At 34.4% G+C, this 15,080-nt stretch overlaps 1 protein-coding gene across 1 annotated transcript in view; it reads left to right on the plus strand.

Annotated features, from left to right (window-relative positions):
- The first annotated feature begins 6,456 nt into the window (after window positions 1-6,456).
- Window positions 6,457-15,080, plus strand: part of prkg1b (protein kinase cGMP-dependent 1b) — a 282,644-nt gene continuing 274,020 nt past the window's right edge. Inside the window, exon 1 of the mRNA XM_051673736.1 lies at window positions 6,457-6,716. Within this exon, the coding sequence (XP_051529696.1) occupies window positions 6,457-6,716 (260 nt within the window). The remainder of the gene's footprint in view (window positions 6,717-15,080) is intronic.

The following is a 15,080-nucleotide window of genomic DNA, read 5'->3' on the forward strand; positions in this document are numbered from 1 at the left end:
CCAAAATATGTAATTGTGTCCCAATATCTATTTGTGTTTCCATAAATCATATTATTATGATTATTTAATATTTATATATTTACTATCACAGAATATCTATTTTATTGTTTATTACAATACAAAAGTGTACTATTTATATAAATGATGGTGAATTATTACTACTTATAAGTACTGAAATTCTATAATTTGTACATCAATTTAGACTCATTAAGTGCTTGAGAAAGTACATATGTGTAGCTTATGTGTTAGGTGTAGCTCAGTCTGTGCTTGACAGCCAGTTGCACCTCATAAAATTTCAGCATGGAAGTTATTAATCCCGTTCAATCATTTGTTGCATCATCTCTTTGATATATGAGAAATAAAACATTAAAATATAATAGAATACATCTAATTGTTCTGAAAATCCTTAGAAAATTTGACACTACCTGTGCATTTTGTAGATCCATTTGTGATCGATATACCCAGAACATGCCGGGCCGCTTAAGACCCGAGGTCCTATTTGGAATGTTTGGTGAAACACCCATGCTTTTAAGGGTGAAAAGTTCACCCCAAAATGAAAATTCTGTCATTATTTACTCATCATTCTGTTGTCCCAAACCTGTATGACTTTCTTCCGTGGATCTTCCAAAAGTGAATATCCTGGCTGTTCTTTTCCATTCAATGAAATTAAATGGGAACTAGGGCTTTAAAGGGATAGTTCACCAAAAAAACAAAAAAAAAAAACAATGGAAATTCTCACATCATTTACTCACCCTCATGTCATTCCAGATGTGTATGGCTTGATGACAAAGATTTCAGAAGAATATCTCAGCTCTGTAGGTCCATACAATGCAAGTGAATGGTGATCAGACCTTTGTAGCTCCAAATATCACATATAGGAAACATAAAAGTAATCCATAAGACTCCAGTGGTTAAATCCATGTCTTCATAAGTGATATGATAGTTGTGGGTGAGAAACAGATCAATATTTAAGTCCTTTTTTACTCTAAATCTCCACGTTCACTTTCACATCTGAAAGTCACATGTGGTGCCTGTTTAGTTTCACTTTCACATCTGGAAGTGAATGTGAAAGTGAAGATTTATAGTAAAAAAAAAAAAAAGATTTTAATATCATATTGCTTTTGATTATATGGATTTGACCACTGGAGTCGTATGGATTAATTTATGCTGCCTTTATTTGCTGTTTTGAGCTTCAAAACTCTGGCACAAAATCACTAGCATTGTATGGACCTATGGAGCTGAGATATTCTTCTAAAAATCTTTGTTTGTGTTCTGAAGAAGAAAGAAAGAAATACACATCTGGGATGGCATGAGGGTGAGTAAATGATGAGAAAATTTTCATTTTTGTGTGAACTAACACTTTTCGCACGTGAGTTTCACCTGTACTGACGGATCTCCCAGAGTTCATTAATGCGCACTGTAATTAAAATAAATCTTACATTACATTTCGCAGCAGATGCACTGGAGGACAGATTATATCACAGCGTGTGCACTGAATGTCAGTTTATATATTATCAAACATATAATGTGGTTTTTAGATGTTTATAAGTGTTATTTCCTAATTGCTTATGCCTCAAAAGTATAGAAAATGTCTATTATTCCCCACAAACTTTGCTTTTGTGACCAGGACAGTGATATTTTGAAATGTACCTATTTCCAATGAGAAAACGGGCGAATTTGTGTCTTTTCGTTCACATAAAGTCAGAAAAAACAACAACATATGAATCCAAAATCCTTCTTTATCTGTGGTCCGATGAAGACACCGGCTTTGAACTTTGCCTCAGACAGCTTAGGGAAGACGTCTTGAAGGTACTTGAAGGCTGCCGACTCCTTATCTAGAGCTCTGACAAATTGTTTCATAAGGAGTGCAGTGGTGGCATCAGCACCTTCCGGGGGTCCACCAGTGGCTCCCACTTGACGTTGTTCCTCCCCACAGAGAACTTGGTCCGCTGTGGCCAGTCCTGCCTGTGGTAGTGCGCCGTGGTGTCCCTGCCCAAAGGCAAAGATAGCAGGGAAACTTGGGAAAACCGCCTTGGAGACCCATCAGGACTGCCACCATTTTGAAGTCTCCTATGACCTCCCAGCCGCACTCATCATACTTCAAGGCGTCCAAGGTCTGGATGCTGTTGTAATACTCTTTGAGGTGCAACGAGTGAGCCAGGGGAAGAGACGGGTACTTGTTACCATTATGGACCAGCACGGCTTTGAATATTACATGTAAATACATGTTAATTTGGATTCATATGTTGTTTTTTTCTGACTTTATGTGAACGAAAAAACACAAATTCGCCCGTTTTCTCATTGGAAATAGGTACATTTCAAAATATCACTGTCCTGGTCACAAAAGCAAAGTCTGTGGGGTAAAATAACCATTTTCTATACTTTTGAGGTATAAGCAATTAGGAAATAACACTTACTACCCAGAAAAAAAAAAAAGTGTTACACAGTGTTATGATAGATAAGATGCGATCGCGAATGCACTTGCCAGCTATGCGCACCGCCATATTTTCGTTGTAATGCAAGATGGGATTCTGAGTTTGTATCGTCATAGAAGCATACAAAAGGAGGATAATAGAAGGTTTTAAGAACATAGCCCTTTCACTCTCCCAGCCCCAGAAGTGGTTTTGATGGAATGGAAGAAGGATCAAGTGGACTGACTAGTTTGTATATTCTTTGACGTCAGAAAACATGGCTGCAGCGCTGCATCTAAACAGTGCGCTCCGACGGTAACGGCTATATACTTTTATTTAATGATGAAAGTTTGTAACATATAAAAATAAAGATATTGTGATGTTGAAAAGACTATTTGAGCAGCTGGTTCATTATGACAACCTATTTTGCTGGTAAGCAGCATGAATGCAGATCAAACCAGTTTGATCTTAGGTGTCTGAGCCCAGCCTAGTGTAATCACACCAGTTTGATCGTATGCGTCTGAGCCCAGCCTAGTGTAATCACACCAGTTTGATCATACGTGTCTTAGCCCAGCCTAGTGTAATCACACCAGTTTGATCGTATGCGTCTGAGCCCAGCCTAGTGTAATCACACCAGTTTGATCATACGTGTCTTAGCCCAGCCTAGTGTAATCACACCAGTTTGATAGTATGTGCGAAAGGGTTAATTTAGAAATGACAAAAATCACTGTGAAAGTATCATAAAACATTGTATCGAGTTGTATGGACCACTTTTATGATGTAAACTTTTGTGTTCCACGGAAGAGAGAAAGTCATATAGATTTGAAACAACATTAGGGTGTAAATGAGTATATAATGACAGAATTTTCATTTTTAGTGAACTAATCCTTTAAGTGTGCCTCTTCATTCATTCTATGAACAAAGAGCACTAAATTTGTACTCAAGAGTCCCAGCCCCCTCCTTTCCCTGCACAGTCTCTCAGCAACATCAGCCCAGGCATTGCCTCCTCTACCCACTCTATTTAGATGAATCCTGCTGTGGAGGCACATGACATAAACATTATTGATTTTGCAACATCCTGTCTTCACTATAATTTCGATGAGAGAATCTGTATGCATTACAGGAAGACCACTGACTGTCAGACCATTGAATGTCTGTTTGAAATCTGATCCTCCCTTCTCTGGAGAGCTGCGGATGGCATTGCCTCATTGGGATGAGATAACCAACCATGCTCAAATTTTGTGAATCACAGCAGGTTTTCCCTTATGTGACATAAGCAGAGCAGAGAGCACAGAAGTCAAGGTGACCTGATCAGTCAGACAAAAGAAAAATAACTAAATGAACAAACAGGTCTATATTTTATTTTCAAAAACATTGCTGAAAATGTACCATATAAACTGACAAATAAAGAGAAAAACAAAACAAAAAGAAAAAGTAAATGATGACAGAATTTTCAGTTTCTGAGTAAACTACTCCTTCAGCTTTCCACTATTCCTGAAAGTCTTTTTACGACATGTTGGAGCACAGCTGCTGGGATTTGCTCCCATTCAGACACAAGAGCATCAGTGAGATGTGAGATCACTGATGTTGAGCGATGGGCCTGGCCCGCAGTCGGTGATCCAATTCAGGTCTGGGCTTTGTGCTGGCCAGCCAAGTTCTTCCACACCAGACTCAGTAAATCATTTCTTTATGGACCTCGCTTTGTGCAGGGGGATTTTGTCATGCTGGAACTGAAACTGTTGTGCACACAAAAGTGCCCACATACTTTTGGCCATGTAGTGTACTTTGTTGTGGGTGATATATATTAAAGCCTTAGTATTTACCTTCTAAAGGGTTAAAACTTTTTCTGTATTCGAGACTAGTTTGTTTGTAAATATTAACTTTAGCCTTTCATGGATGACCTCTGGGTACTGAGCCAAAACCACAATATGCATAATATATGATATTCAAAATGTTTCCGTTCAGAAGCTGAAAATAACATCCTTTGTTCAACGACAAAAAATTGATTGTTTTACGGGCCACCAGATAAAGTAAAATAAGAACAGGACATAAATCAGAACAGCATTTTCCTGTCCTTTACCAAGAGTACCAGGAATTTAGTGTTAGGGGTGACCCTTAGGAGGTTACATAACTATATGGGTAGATCTGAAGAAGCCAGAACTAATATATGCTGCTATGGCAAGCCGAATTGACTTTTAATCATGTGCAGAATGTAAATTATATGCATCAAAAATTCAATTTTCACTAGTTAAAATCCTAACTCTAGATATCAGGAATGGACTACTGTACGCTTTCACTACAAGTTGAAAGTGTTCAATTTTTTATTTTAGTAATTAGGTTTGCAATTAATGCTTTTACTAGTGCAAACCTAATTACTGATATAAAGAAAAATTGCACTTTCACTAGTTGTAATTCCATTCCTATTATCAAGAATTAGCATTTTAACTGGTGAAAATGTAATATTAATCTATAATTCGTAGCTTGCACACTGTAAACCCTAACGTTGTCATTACTGGAAAAATCAAGTTGTCTTAATTAAATATTACTTGATATGTCAAGTTTTGGGATTATAACTCAAATATCTAAGTTCCTTTTACTTATTTTTCTTAATAATCCATAGACTTAAGATTTAAGTGTTAATGACTTAAACTATTGAGTACAAAATTGAGGCTATGGGGAATACCCACAATACCTTGCACTTGAATTATTTAATTATGTTTCCTTGGTCATAAGGAACATGTAGGGGCATTTAAATAGTTGTTATTAAGAATTCATAGAGGTTTTAGCTCTTTTGTAGAATTATTCATTGTTGCAAATTTGTTTCATTTAATGTCACCATTAGGGTGATCTGTGTCCCCTTTGGTCAAGTTGGACCCTGTTAACACAACACAAGCTCAGTCATACTAATGCATGTGCAATGGAAGTACAGCTGATTATGCTGAGAAATAAGTTTATTTAATGATTGACCTAGAATCTGTTATAATCTTCTTAATTTTGGCTGTTTTATTGTATGACCTAAATTTGCATCTAGTTAACTTAAATAGTTAAGTTCATTATATATGAACACCAAGTTAAGTGAAATTTGTTACACAAGTTTTGGAGACACCATTATTCAATTCAACTGAGGGAATGAGTTTATTCAATCGACTAGAGTCAACTTATTAGGGTTATCAGTGCATATTAAATGTCGAAACAGCTTATGACAAATAGAATGACAGATCATTGTGAAATTCTACTAGTGAAAATGCAATCACAGATATCAAGAATTATGTTTAGTTGAAATTACATTTTTGATATCAAGAATGTTTTTTTTTTTCTGTGAGTAATGATGCCATTTTTACATCAAGATTTAACTTCTTTTTTTATTTATTTTTTATTTTATTTTTTTACAAATGCTAATGTAATTACTGATAGAAAACATGAGCACTGTTACTAGTAATAATTCCATTCCTGGTATCAAGAATTAGCATTTTAACTAGTAAAAATGTAATTGTTGATATCCATAATTCATATTCCATTCATAATTAAAAGTCAATTTGGCTTGCCATAGTAATTCCTTAATAAATTGCTGTAACTGAAATCAGAATGTGGTCCTCAAAACTATCTATCTAACTAACTAACTAACTAACTAACTAACTGTTTGAGTGCTATGTGGACTTGCATGTTAAATACATCACCAATCATATCATATGGTAATTGATGATATTTGAGGAGCGCAGTCTGTTGACACTGGAGGAGAGTGACCCGTTCTCTCTGGGGAAGAAGTGAGAGTCAATGAAATAAACCTCTTAGTCTACATGTAAAGAGAGAGAGAGAGAGAGAGAGAGAGAGAGAGAGAGAGAGAGAGAGAGAGAGAGAGAGAGAGAGAGAGAGAGAGAGCAAGCACGGAGCGCAGTTGGTCTTCCTTCGTCTGGTAAAGTAAAAATTGATAAATACAGTTGAAATACAGGACAGGAATCAGAGGAAAAGGACCACTCCGTTCACCAGGAGTTGCGCGGAGTTCGGTGCGTTCGGTGCTTCTTCTGAACACGCGCAAAGTTCAAACATGAGTGAATTGGACGAAAATCTTGCCAAGATGTTGCTCATAAAAGAGGAGAGGATAAAGGAAATGGAGATACTGCTTTCCGCGAAAGAACGGGAGGTAAATGAACTGAAGAGAAAGCTGCACAAATGTCAGTCAGTGCTGCCGAGCGCTATTGGACCCAGAACTCGGCGGGCGCAGGGCATCTCAGCTGAACCGCAGGCCACCAGGTCTTTCCAGGACTTGAAAAGCGAATCTCTGGGCAAACATCCCAAGTCTGACAGGTAAGAGACTAAGACTTACATCTACTGATTTGCATTCTTTGCAGCGGAGGCGCACCAGGCTGTGTATGCTATCCGCCCGAGATCAAGCCTCAATTACACAGCTGTGTGACTATAAAGACTATAGGCTACTGTATTAGACAATACATGTATTATATTGTCAAGTAACTATATTAAACTACTCTATACAAGACTTGATTTCGTTGCGTGACTATACGAGTATAGTAATTTTATACAAAATATTATCACATTGTATATGCGACTCTACTACTATACTACAATATTTTATACTATACTACACATATTATTCTCTACTCTACTCTACTATACTATAAGCTACTATACTACACTACTGTATTCAATACTTTATAAGTAGTTGTATACACAACATTATTACATTATGTGACTATACTACTATACTATACAATATTTTATACCATACTGAAATATAGAAAAGTATAATATATTTACTGTACCATACTATAAGCTAGTATACTGCACTACTGTATACAAGACTTCAATCCACTTGACTATACTATTCTACGCAATACTATACTATACAAGTACAGTACTCATATACATGAGACTGTCACATTATGTGACTATACTTCTATACTATACTACTTCTATAATACTATTGTAAAGAAGACATCACATTGCATGAGAATACTATACTATACTATACTATACTTTAAAAAATATTGTAATGGTATACCAGACATTAGCACATTATGTGACTATATTACAGTATGTAAAATATCTTATACTATACTATACTATACTATACTATACTATACTATAATACTATACAATAAAAATATTTTAATGGTATACCAGACATTAGCACATTATGTGAATATTACTATACTTGACAATATGTTATACTATACTATACTATACTATACTATACTATACTATACTATAGTACAGTGTTGTATTGTATAAACTATACTATACTATAGGCTACACTATTGTTTACAGGATTTTATCACATTGCATGAGCATACTACACTATACCACACTATACTCTACTATAATCTACTATACTATACTATACTATACTATACCATACTATAGGCTACACTATTGTTTACAGAACTTTATCACATTGCATGAGCATACTATACTATACCACACTCTACTCTACTCTACTCTACTCTACTCTACTATACTATACTAACTGTACTATACAATACTATACTATAAATGTCAAGTACTAGACATTATCACATTATGTGACTATACTACTATACTATACTACACAATATTTTATACTCTACTACACTATAGTATAGTATAATATAGTATACTATACTATACTATATGCTATTTTCTATACTACACTATTGTATACATGACTTTACCATGTTGTGTGACAATACTATACTGCACTAAACTATACTATATAAGTACAGTATATACTACTATGCTATCAAAAATTGTATACAAACTGCACTATACAGTAATATATACTTACTATAATATACTACATGCCTCTATACAACACTACTATATACAAAATCTTGTTGTGTGACTATACTACAAGATACTATACTATATACAATACTGAACTGTACTGTACTATACTATATTATTATATCCTATAGACTTTATTATAACATCATATGACTATACTATAATATACTAGACTGTACAAGATTGTATTTTCACTGCTGATTATACTACACTATGCAACTACACTACTACACTATACTGTAATATGCTATACTATGCTTTGTAATTCCTTTTCTTGTCTAATCGTATGGTCTACACTATACAAAATCATGTTCTGTAAGAAATGATTGATAGATGTATGTTATGTGGATGAAAGCCCATATACAGTATGCCTTTATACAGTTAACAAAAAAACAAAAAAAAAAGAGAAGAAAAGAAAAAAGTGACTGATTATTATTAATCGATTCTATATGGAGTTAATTAACAGAGGTTCAGGAGGAGCATGTTAATTTTAATCTGACAAATCACAGCCCACGAGCAGGAGTATATAAGCCGCTGCTTACGTGCTTCATGTGACAACTCTCCTGACATCCCACCTCCACCCCATCTCCACCTATTCTCCTATACTATTAGTAAAGTTCGGGGGGGGGGGGGGGGGGTTAATCAGGACTTGAGTCGAGTCTCCAGTATACGGACAGCAAGCCAAATACGTTTACTGCTTCAACACAAGATTACATTAACATATGAACTGAGTATATGGGTACAGAGTATGAGATGCTCACTGAATTTGGTATCCTTGTATCAGGTGTCTTTGCGACTGGAGATTTTGTTGTTTATTAGTATTTTTCTGCGCTTCTGATTGTAATGCAGATGGCTAGACTATGTGTCGCCATTGTATTTCATTAGTGAAATCACTAATTTCTTTTTAAGTAAATTGACTTAAACATGATATCCATAAACAATTAGATCATTTACTGTATGTTATTGACTTGCTTATTGACTTTGTATTTACTGTATTTTGTATATTGTATTTTTTCTTCCTGAAATTACTCACAGATCATTAAGTAATATGTGTGTAGCTCATGGTTTCTTAAAAGTATTTTATTGTTCCTTAGAATATGGTCATATAAATCTAGTTTGCAGGTGGTTTAAAAAATGTCTATTAATGTATTGAATAGAATGGGATACAGGCTATCACCACTCACATACACATTCAGAAAGGGTCTTCACTCTTTGTTTTAGTGAAGCATCTACTGTCATGCATCAGGCTATATACTGTACATGCATCATTTGTAACTGAGACCATCACCATGTATTGGTCTATAAAGGCAATTATAATGCCTTGACATTTAAGTCCACATGCTGTAATCTAAGGGTCTCAGACATAAAAGCTCACTTTCACACTCTCGTTCAATGTCCAATAGCCCTTTCTCTACAACTCTAACCTTGTTGAATATTTAATGCAGGTTGTTAAATCTTTAATGTCACATATATACGCTGCTATATTTAGAATTCATATATTGTAAATTTTCCTGGAAACAAGTTAAATTTTCAACTTTTTGAGGGAATAAGTAAGCCAGATTTCTGTAAATGAATGACATTATTAACTTCTGCAGGGGCCACTTTCTACCCATGTAGCTATAATTCACAGAACATGATTTTGATCTATGATACAATTTCATTTTACTTTTGAAATTAGTAGGTAGTAAAAGACAAGTTTTGCTTTTGGACTGTAATAAGCAGTGTTGACAATTGTCACCCAACTACATCTTTCAAAGTAGCTCCCAAGTAAATAAGTCCCTATTAGTAGCCACTAGATGTCAGTAAAATATCATCACTCCATGAAAGTTAGTTAAAACAGGAGGGGATCTGTAAAGAATAGTTCAATTCTGCCATAATTTACCCACCCTCATGGCGTTCCAAACCCATTTGACTTTCTTGTGCAAAAACAAACAAAAAAAAGTGATCTTTATAATAATAATAATAATAATTATTATTATTATTATAATTATTATTTATTATTATTATTATTATTACTAAATTATAATATTTTTATTATTATTAAATATTCCGGTCAGTTTGTCCATTCAATGCAAGTGAATGGTGGCCAGAACTTTGAAGGTCCAAAAAGCATTTAAAGATTTAAAAAAAAATCCATATGACTTCAGTGGTTAAATCTATATCTTCAGAAGCAATATGATAGGCGTGAGTGAGAAACAGATCAATATTTAAGTCCTTTTTTACTGTAGATCTGTACTTCCACTTTCACTTCAACATTCTTCTTCATTTGTTTTTTGGCAATTCACATTATTCGTGCATATTGCCACCTACTGGGCAGGGAGGAGAATATATAGTTAAAATAGTAAAAATAGAAAGAAATAGTAACAACTTACAGTCTCAGTCCCCATTGGCTTTCATTGTATGAGTAAAAAAACCTGCAATGAAAATAAATAGCGACTGAGCATGTCAGTTCCTAGGATTCTGCCTAATTTTCCACCATGGCTTAACAGTTACTGTACATTGCAACTTTAATGCAGATCTTTATTTTTCCTCATTTTTGTATTTAAGCATCATGTACACTGTAAATTCAATAGTCAAGTTCTTGCGACCCACAAAAAACGATCACTTTGACAAATAGTGCCCACCCTCTTCTCTGATCCTGTGTGTTCTAATGTAGAACTCCTTATATAATCAACAAGCTCCTTGAAAAGCACTTGAAAATGGATAGTGTGTTATCTTTCCCGGCCTGATAAAAGGCTCCAGGGCTAACGGTTGCCTGCTCTCACACCGTGGATACGGGCTCAGGCTTTCCATATTAGCATCACATCTCTCACGTCCATGTTGGCACAGACACTTTGATGTGCGCCTGTTTTCCAGTTCTTGTAAATGGTTTGCGTTAATGACAGAGGCTCATCAATCATCCTTAATTGGTCTTTTCTGCTATGCATGATAAATAGCATTCACATTCATTTTGTGGTAGTGCTCATGGAAATCAGTTAAGAGGAAGGCATGCACTAGATACTGAATAATGTGCCCTAGTATGGATTTTGTGTTGTATATTGATAAGTTTCAAGATTTAGTGATATTTATGTACCACTTGTAACAAGTGTGTTAGGATCATTATTTTCAAGGTTATCCCACTTACAAGGGAGTCGTACATGAACAAGGAAATATCGACAAAGCATAACAGCTATGATACGGCCGGATAGGTATTCATTGCACTGCAATATAATTAATTAAAGGAATATTCTGGGTTCAATACAAGTTAAGCTCAGTCGACAGCACTTGTGGCATGATGTTGATTACCACAAAAATAATTTCGTCTTGTCCCTCCTTTTCTTTAAAAAGAAGCAAAAATCAAGGTTACAGTGAACAGAGGCATCATGCCCATTCAGACTAAGGGTGCACGTGCCCCCTTAAATTTTTGAGCCTAGAGGATTTTGAATGGATTATTTGAAATTCCAAAAATGTATTGGTACCTTTGATAACTAAATTAAATGATTACTGCATGTAAAAAAAAAAAAAAAAAAAAAAAACATGCCTGTGGCAGAAATCTTATTCACATGTCTAAATTCTGTCAGTCCAAGTCCAATCAAGTCACATATGTTACGCTAGACTACACGACGTCCAGTGCTGCTTCACAGATCGCGCTCACGGGACATCAGCCGCTTTGTTACATGACTGCTTACGGCAAGATAAAAAATATTTTATCTTTTTGCAGCTGCTGTGTGTCATTGAGCAGTTAGACATGACTTTAAACAGCCGGGATTTAGCTTTTATTTTGTCAGTTCCCTTAAGAACAGTCTGATCGATTGCTTCCTGTTCCCTATACAGTATAGTGTACAGACTACTGTTTGGGATCATTATGGGGAACAAAAACTAGGAGCATGCTATATTATAAATGTCATAATTTACATTTAACAGCACATAATTTAAAGTACATTTTTTTAAAATTCATTGAGATGTATGAAGAAGAAGAATGCCAAATGATTGAATTTATTAGAAAGCCTTGAAATGACCTAACTTTGGTTTACAAAAAGAATGTATTTTATTTATTTTTTTCACAATTTTTCTCTTATTTTTTTCCTCTCTTTTACTATTATGTTGTTGTCTCATCAGCTTTGTTGAGATGTTTATCATGTTTTGGTGCCTTGTTTGTTGTACATTTGAAATTTTTGAAGTAAAAGCAGGCAGTTTGGACTGGATTGGAGTTGCGTTGGCTGACCTTGGTGCCCCCTCAAAAAAACAAAAAACAGTTAGGTGCATGACACCCCTGACAGTGAAGCACTTACAATGGAAGTGAATGGAGCCCATTTTTGGAGGTTTTAAATGCTTTAAATCACCCCATGAAAGTTAGTTAAAAACAGTAGGGGATCTGTAAGGAATAGTTCAAGGAATAGTACACCCCCAAACAAAAAACAATTCTGCCATAATTTACTGACCCTCATGGCGTTCCAAACCCATTTGTCTTTCTTGTGCAAAAAAACAAAAAAAAAACAAAAACAAAAAAACGGATCTTTATTATTATTATTATTATTATTATTATATATTTTTTTAAATTAAATATTCCGGTCTGTGTATTCAATACAAGGGCAGCTGGAAGTGACTCACTTTAAAGCTTAAAAGGAATAGTTCACCTAAAAATGAAAATTCTCTCATCATTTACTCACCCTCATGCATTACCTGATGTGTATGACTTTCTTTTCTCTGTAGAATACAAACTAAGAGTTTTAAAATAATATCTCAGCTCTGTTTGTCCATTCAATGCAGTGAAAGCATTTAAAGGCAGCATAAAAATAAAAATAAATAAATAAATAAAATCCATATGACTCCAGTGGTTAAATCTATATCTTCAGAAGCAATATGATAGGTGTGGGTGAGAAACAGATCAGTATTTAAGTCCTTTTTTTTTCCTACTGTAAATCTCTACTTTCACTTTCACTTCAACATTCTTCTTCTTTATTTTTTAGCAATACACATTATTCATGCATATTGCCACCTACTGGGCAGGGAGGAGAATATATAGTTAAAAATAATAAAAATAGAAAAAAACAAATAGTAACAATTTACAGTCTCAGTCCCCACTGGCTTTCATTGTATGAGTAAAAAAAACCTGCAATGAAAATAAATAGCGACTGAGCATGTCAGTTCCTAGGATTCTGCCTAATTTTCCACCATGGCTTAACAGTTACTGTACATTGCAACTTTAATGCAGATCTTTATTTGTCCTCATTTTTGTATTTAAGCATCATGTACACTGTAAATTCAATAGTCAAGTTCTTGCGACCCACAAAAAACGATCTCTTAGACAAATAGTGCCCACCCTCTTCTCTGATCCTGTGTGTTCTAATGTAGAACTCCTTATATAATCAACAAGCTCCTTGGCTATATATAATTGTATAAAAGCACTTACATTAATTCTTCTGTTAAAACGTATGTATTATTTGAGCTGTAAAGTTGTTTAGATCACTGTTTGTCGATTTACAGTGTTTACAGGGTTACATTGTCATGGAAATGAAGTTGTAAAATTTTACAAAACTTTAAACAGAAAAGGTTAGTAAACAATTTTATTACATTAAAATCAAGCTAACATGCTTATTGTTTTCATCTTGTGGCTATACTTTTGAAACAGTGAGTATTTTAACATTTACCAATTGGCCCCATTCACTTCAATTGTAAGTGCCTCACTGTAACTCTTTTTGCTTTTTTTTTTTTTTTTTTTTTTTTTTTTTTAAAGAAAAGGAGGGACGAGTTGAAATTAATTTTTGTGGCAATAAGCATAATGCTACACATGCTGTCAACTGAGCTTAATTTGTATTTAACTCTGAATATTCCTTTAATAAAATAAAAAAAATTATTCTTATAGCCTAATCTAAAATATCTTGTAATGGATAGTTGATATTTAACATATCCACAAACTTTTTAATTTTTTTTTTTATTCAACATAAAAAATATTTAAAGTTACATTTACTTATATATGCCTATAGGGTGAAAATAGGTAAAGTGGGACACTTCTTGGAATTGATTAGACTATTCAATAAAATTTAAAAAAAGTATCCCACCTGTATTCGCACTATTAGGGAAAGTAAATATTTTAGGTCCTGTAACTGGTTACCACCTCTGTTAAGCTTTTGACTATTTTCAATCACCTTTTACATTCATTATTTTTTTTTTTAAATGGTCATGTGGTGTGACAAATACACATTTAACAGTACAAATGTTCTATGTAGTCTCTCAATTAATTTAGTGTTATCCAAGTGGCATGTATAATAATTTTAGAAGAAAAGGAAACATTTTGTTTTAAATGAATCACAGCATGGCACATGCTTGAAATGTAATGTCAGCTACCCTAATACAGCTTTAGAGTGACTGATTCAAAGTGAGCTCTCATATATGTAAGAATAGACTTGTGTATAAATAAAAATGTTATGACATCTCTGTCTGGGAAGTGTGCTTCAGGTCTTCTCCACTAGAGGACGCCTTTGATCCATTTTGTCTCCTGTATAGCAACTTTTGACATGACTGTTATTCATAAAAGAGACTTACATTTTGGTGTGGTGGTCTTCATATAGCTAAATTTAACGATTTAGTCATTTTAAGTCTATAATGTTTTTTGCTCATAGGATTGCATAAGCCTTTACACCTGACATGCCTTTTAATATCATAGAATAGCATAAGATGAAGATTTATGGTAACCCCACCCCGCACTTATTACGAAAGGTAATGCTGGAAGAGGCTGTGCCACTCTGCCTAACATCTCCTTTTGTGTTTTATTAAAGAAGGTCATGAGGGTGAGTAAATTCTGACAGAGGCTTCATTTTTGGGTCAACTATCCCTTTGTATAGCCTACTGTTAGGGATGCAGGAAATGGACATCATTAAGATGTTGCATATATGATATTACAAAAAAAGG

This window comes from Myxocyprinus asiaticus, chromosome 36 (genome assembly GCF_019703515.2).
Source record: "Myxocyprinus asiaticus isolate MX2 ecotype Aquarium Trade chromosome 36, UBuf_Myxa_2, whole genome shotgun sequence".
NCBI lineage: Eukaryota > Metazoa > Chordata > Actinopteri > Cypriniformes > Catostomidae > Myxocyprinus > Myxocyprinus asiaticus.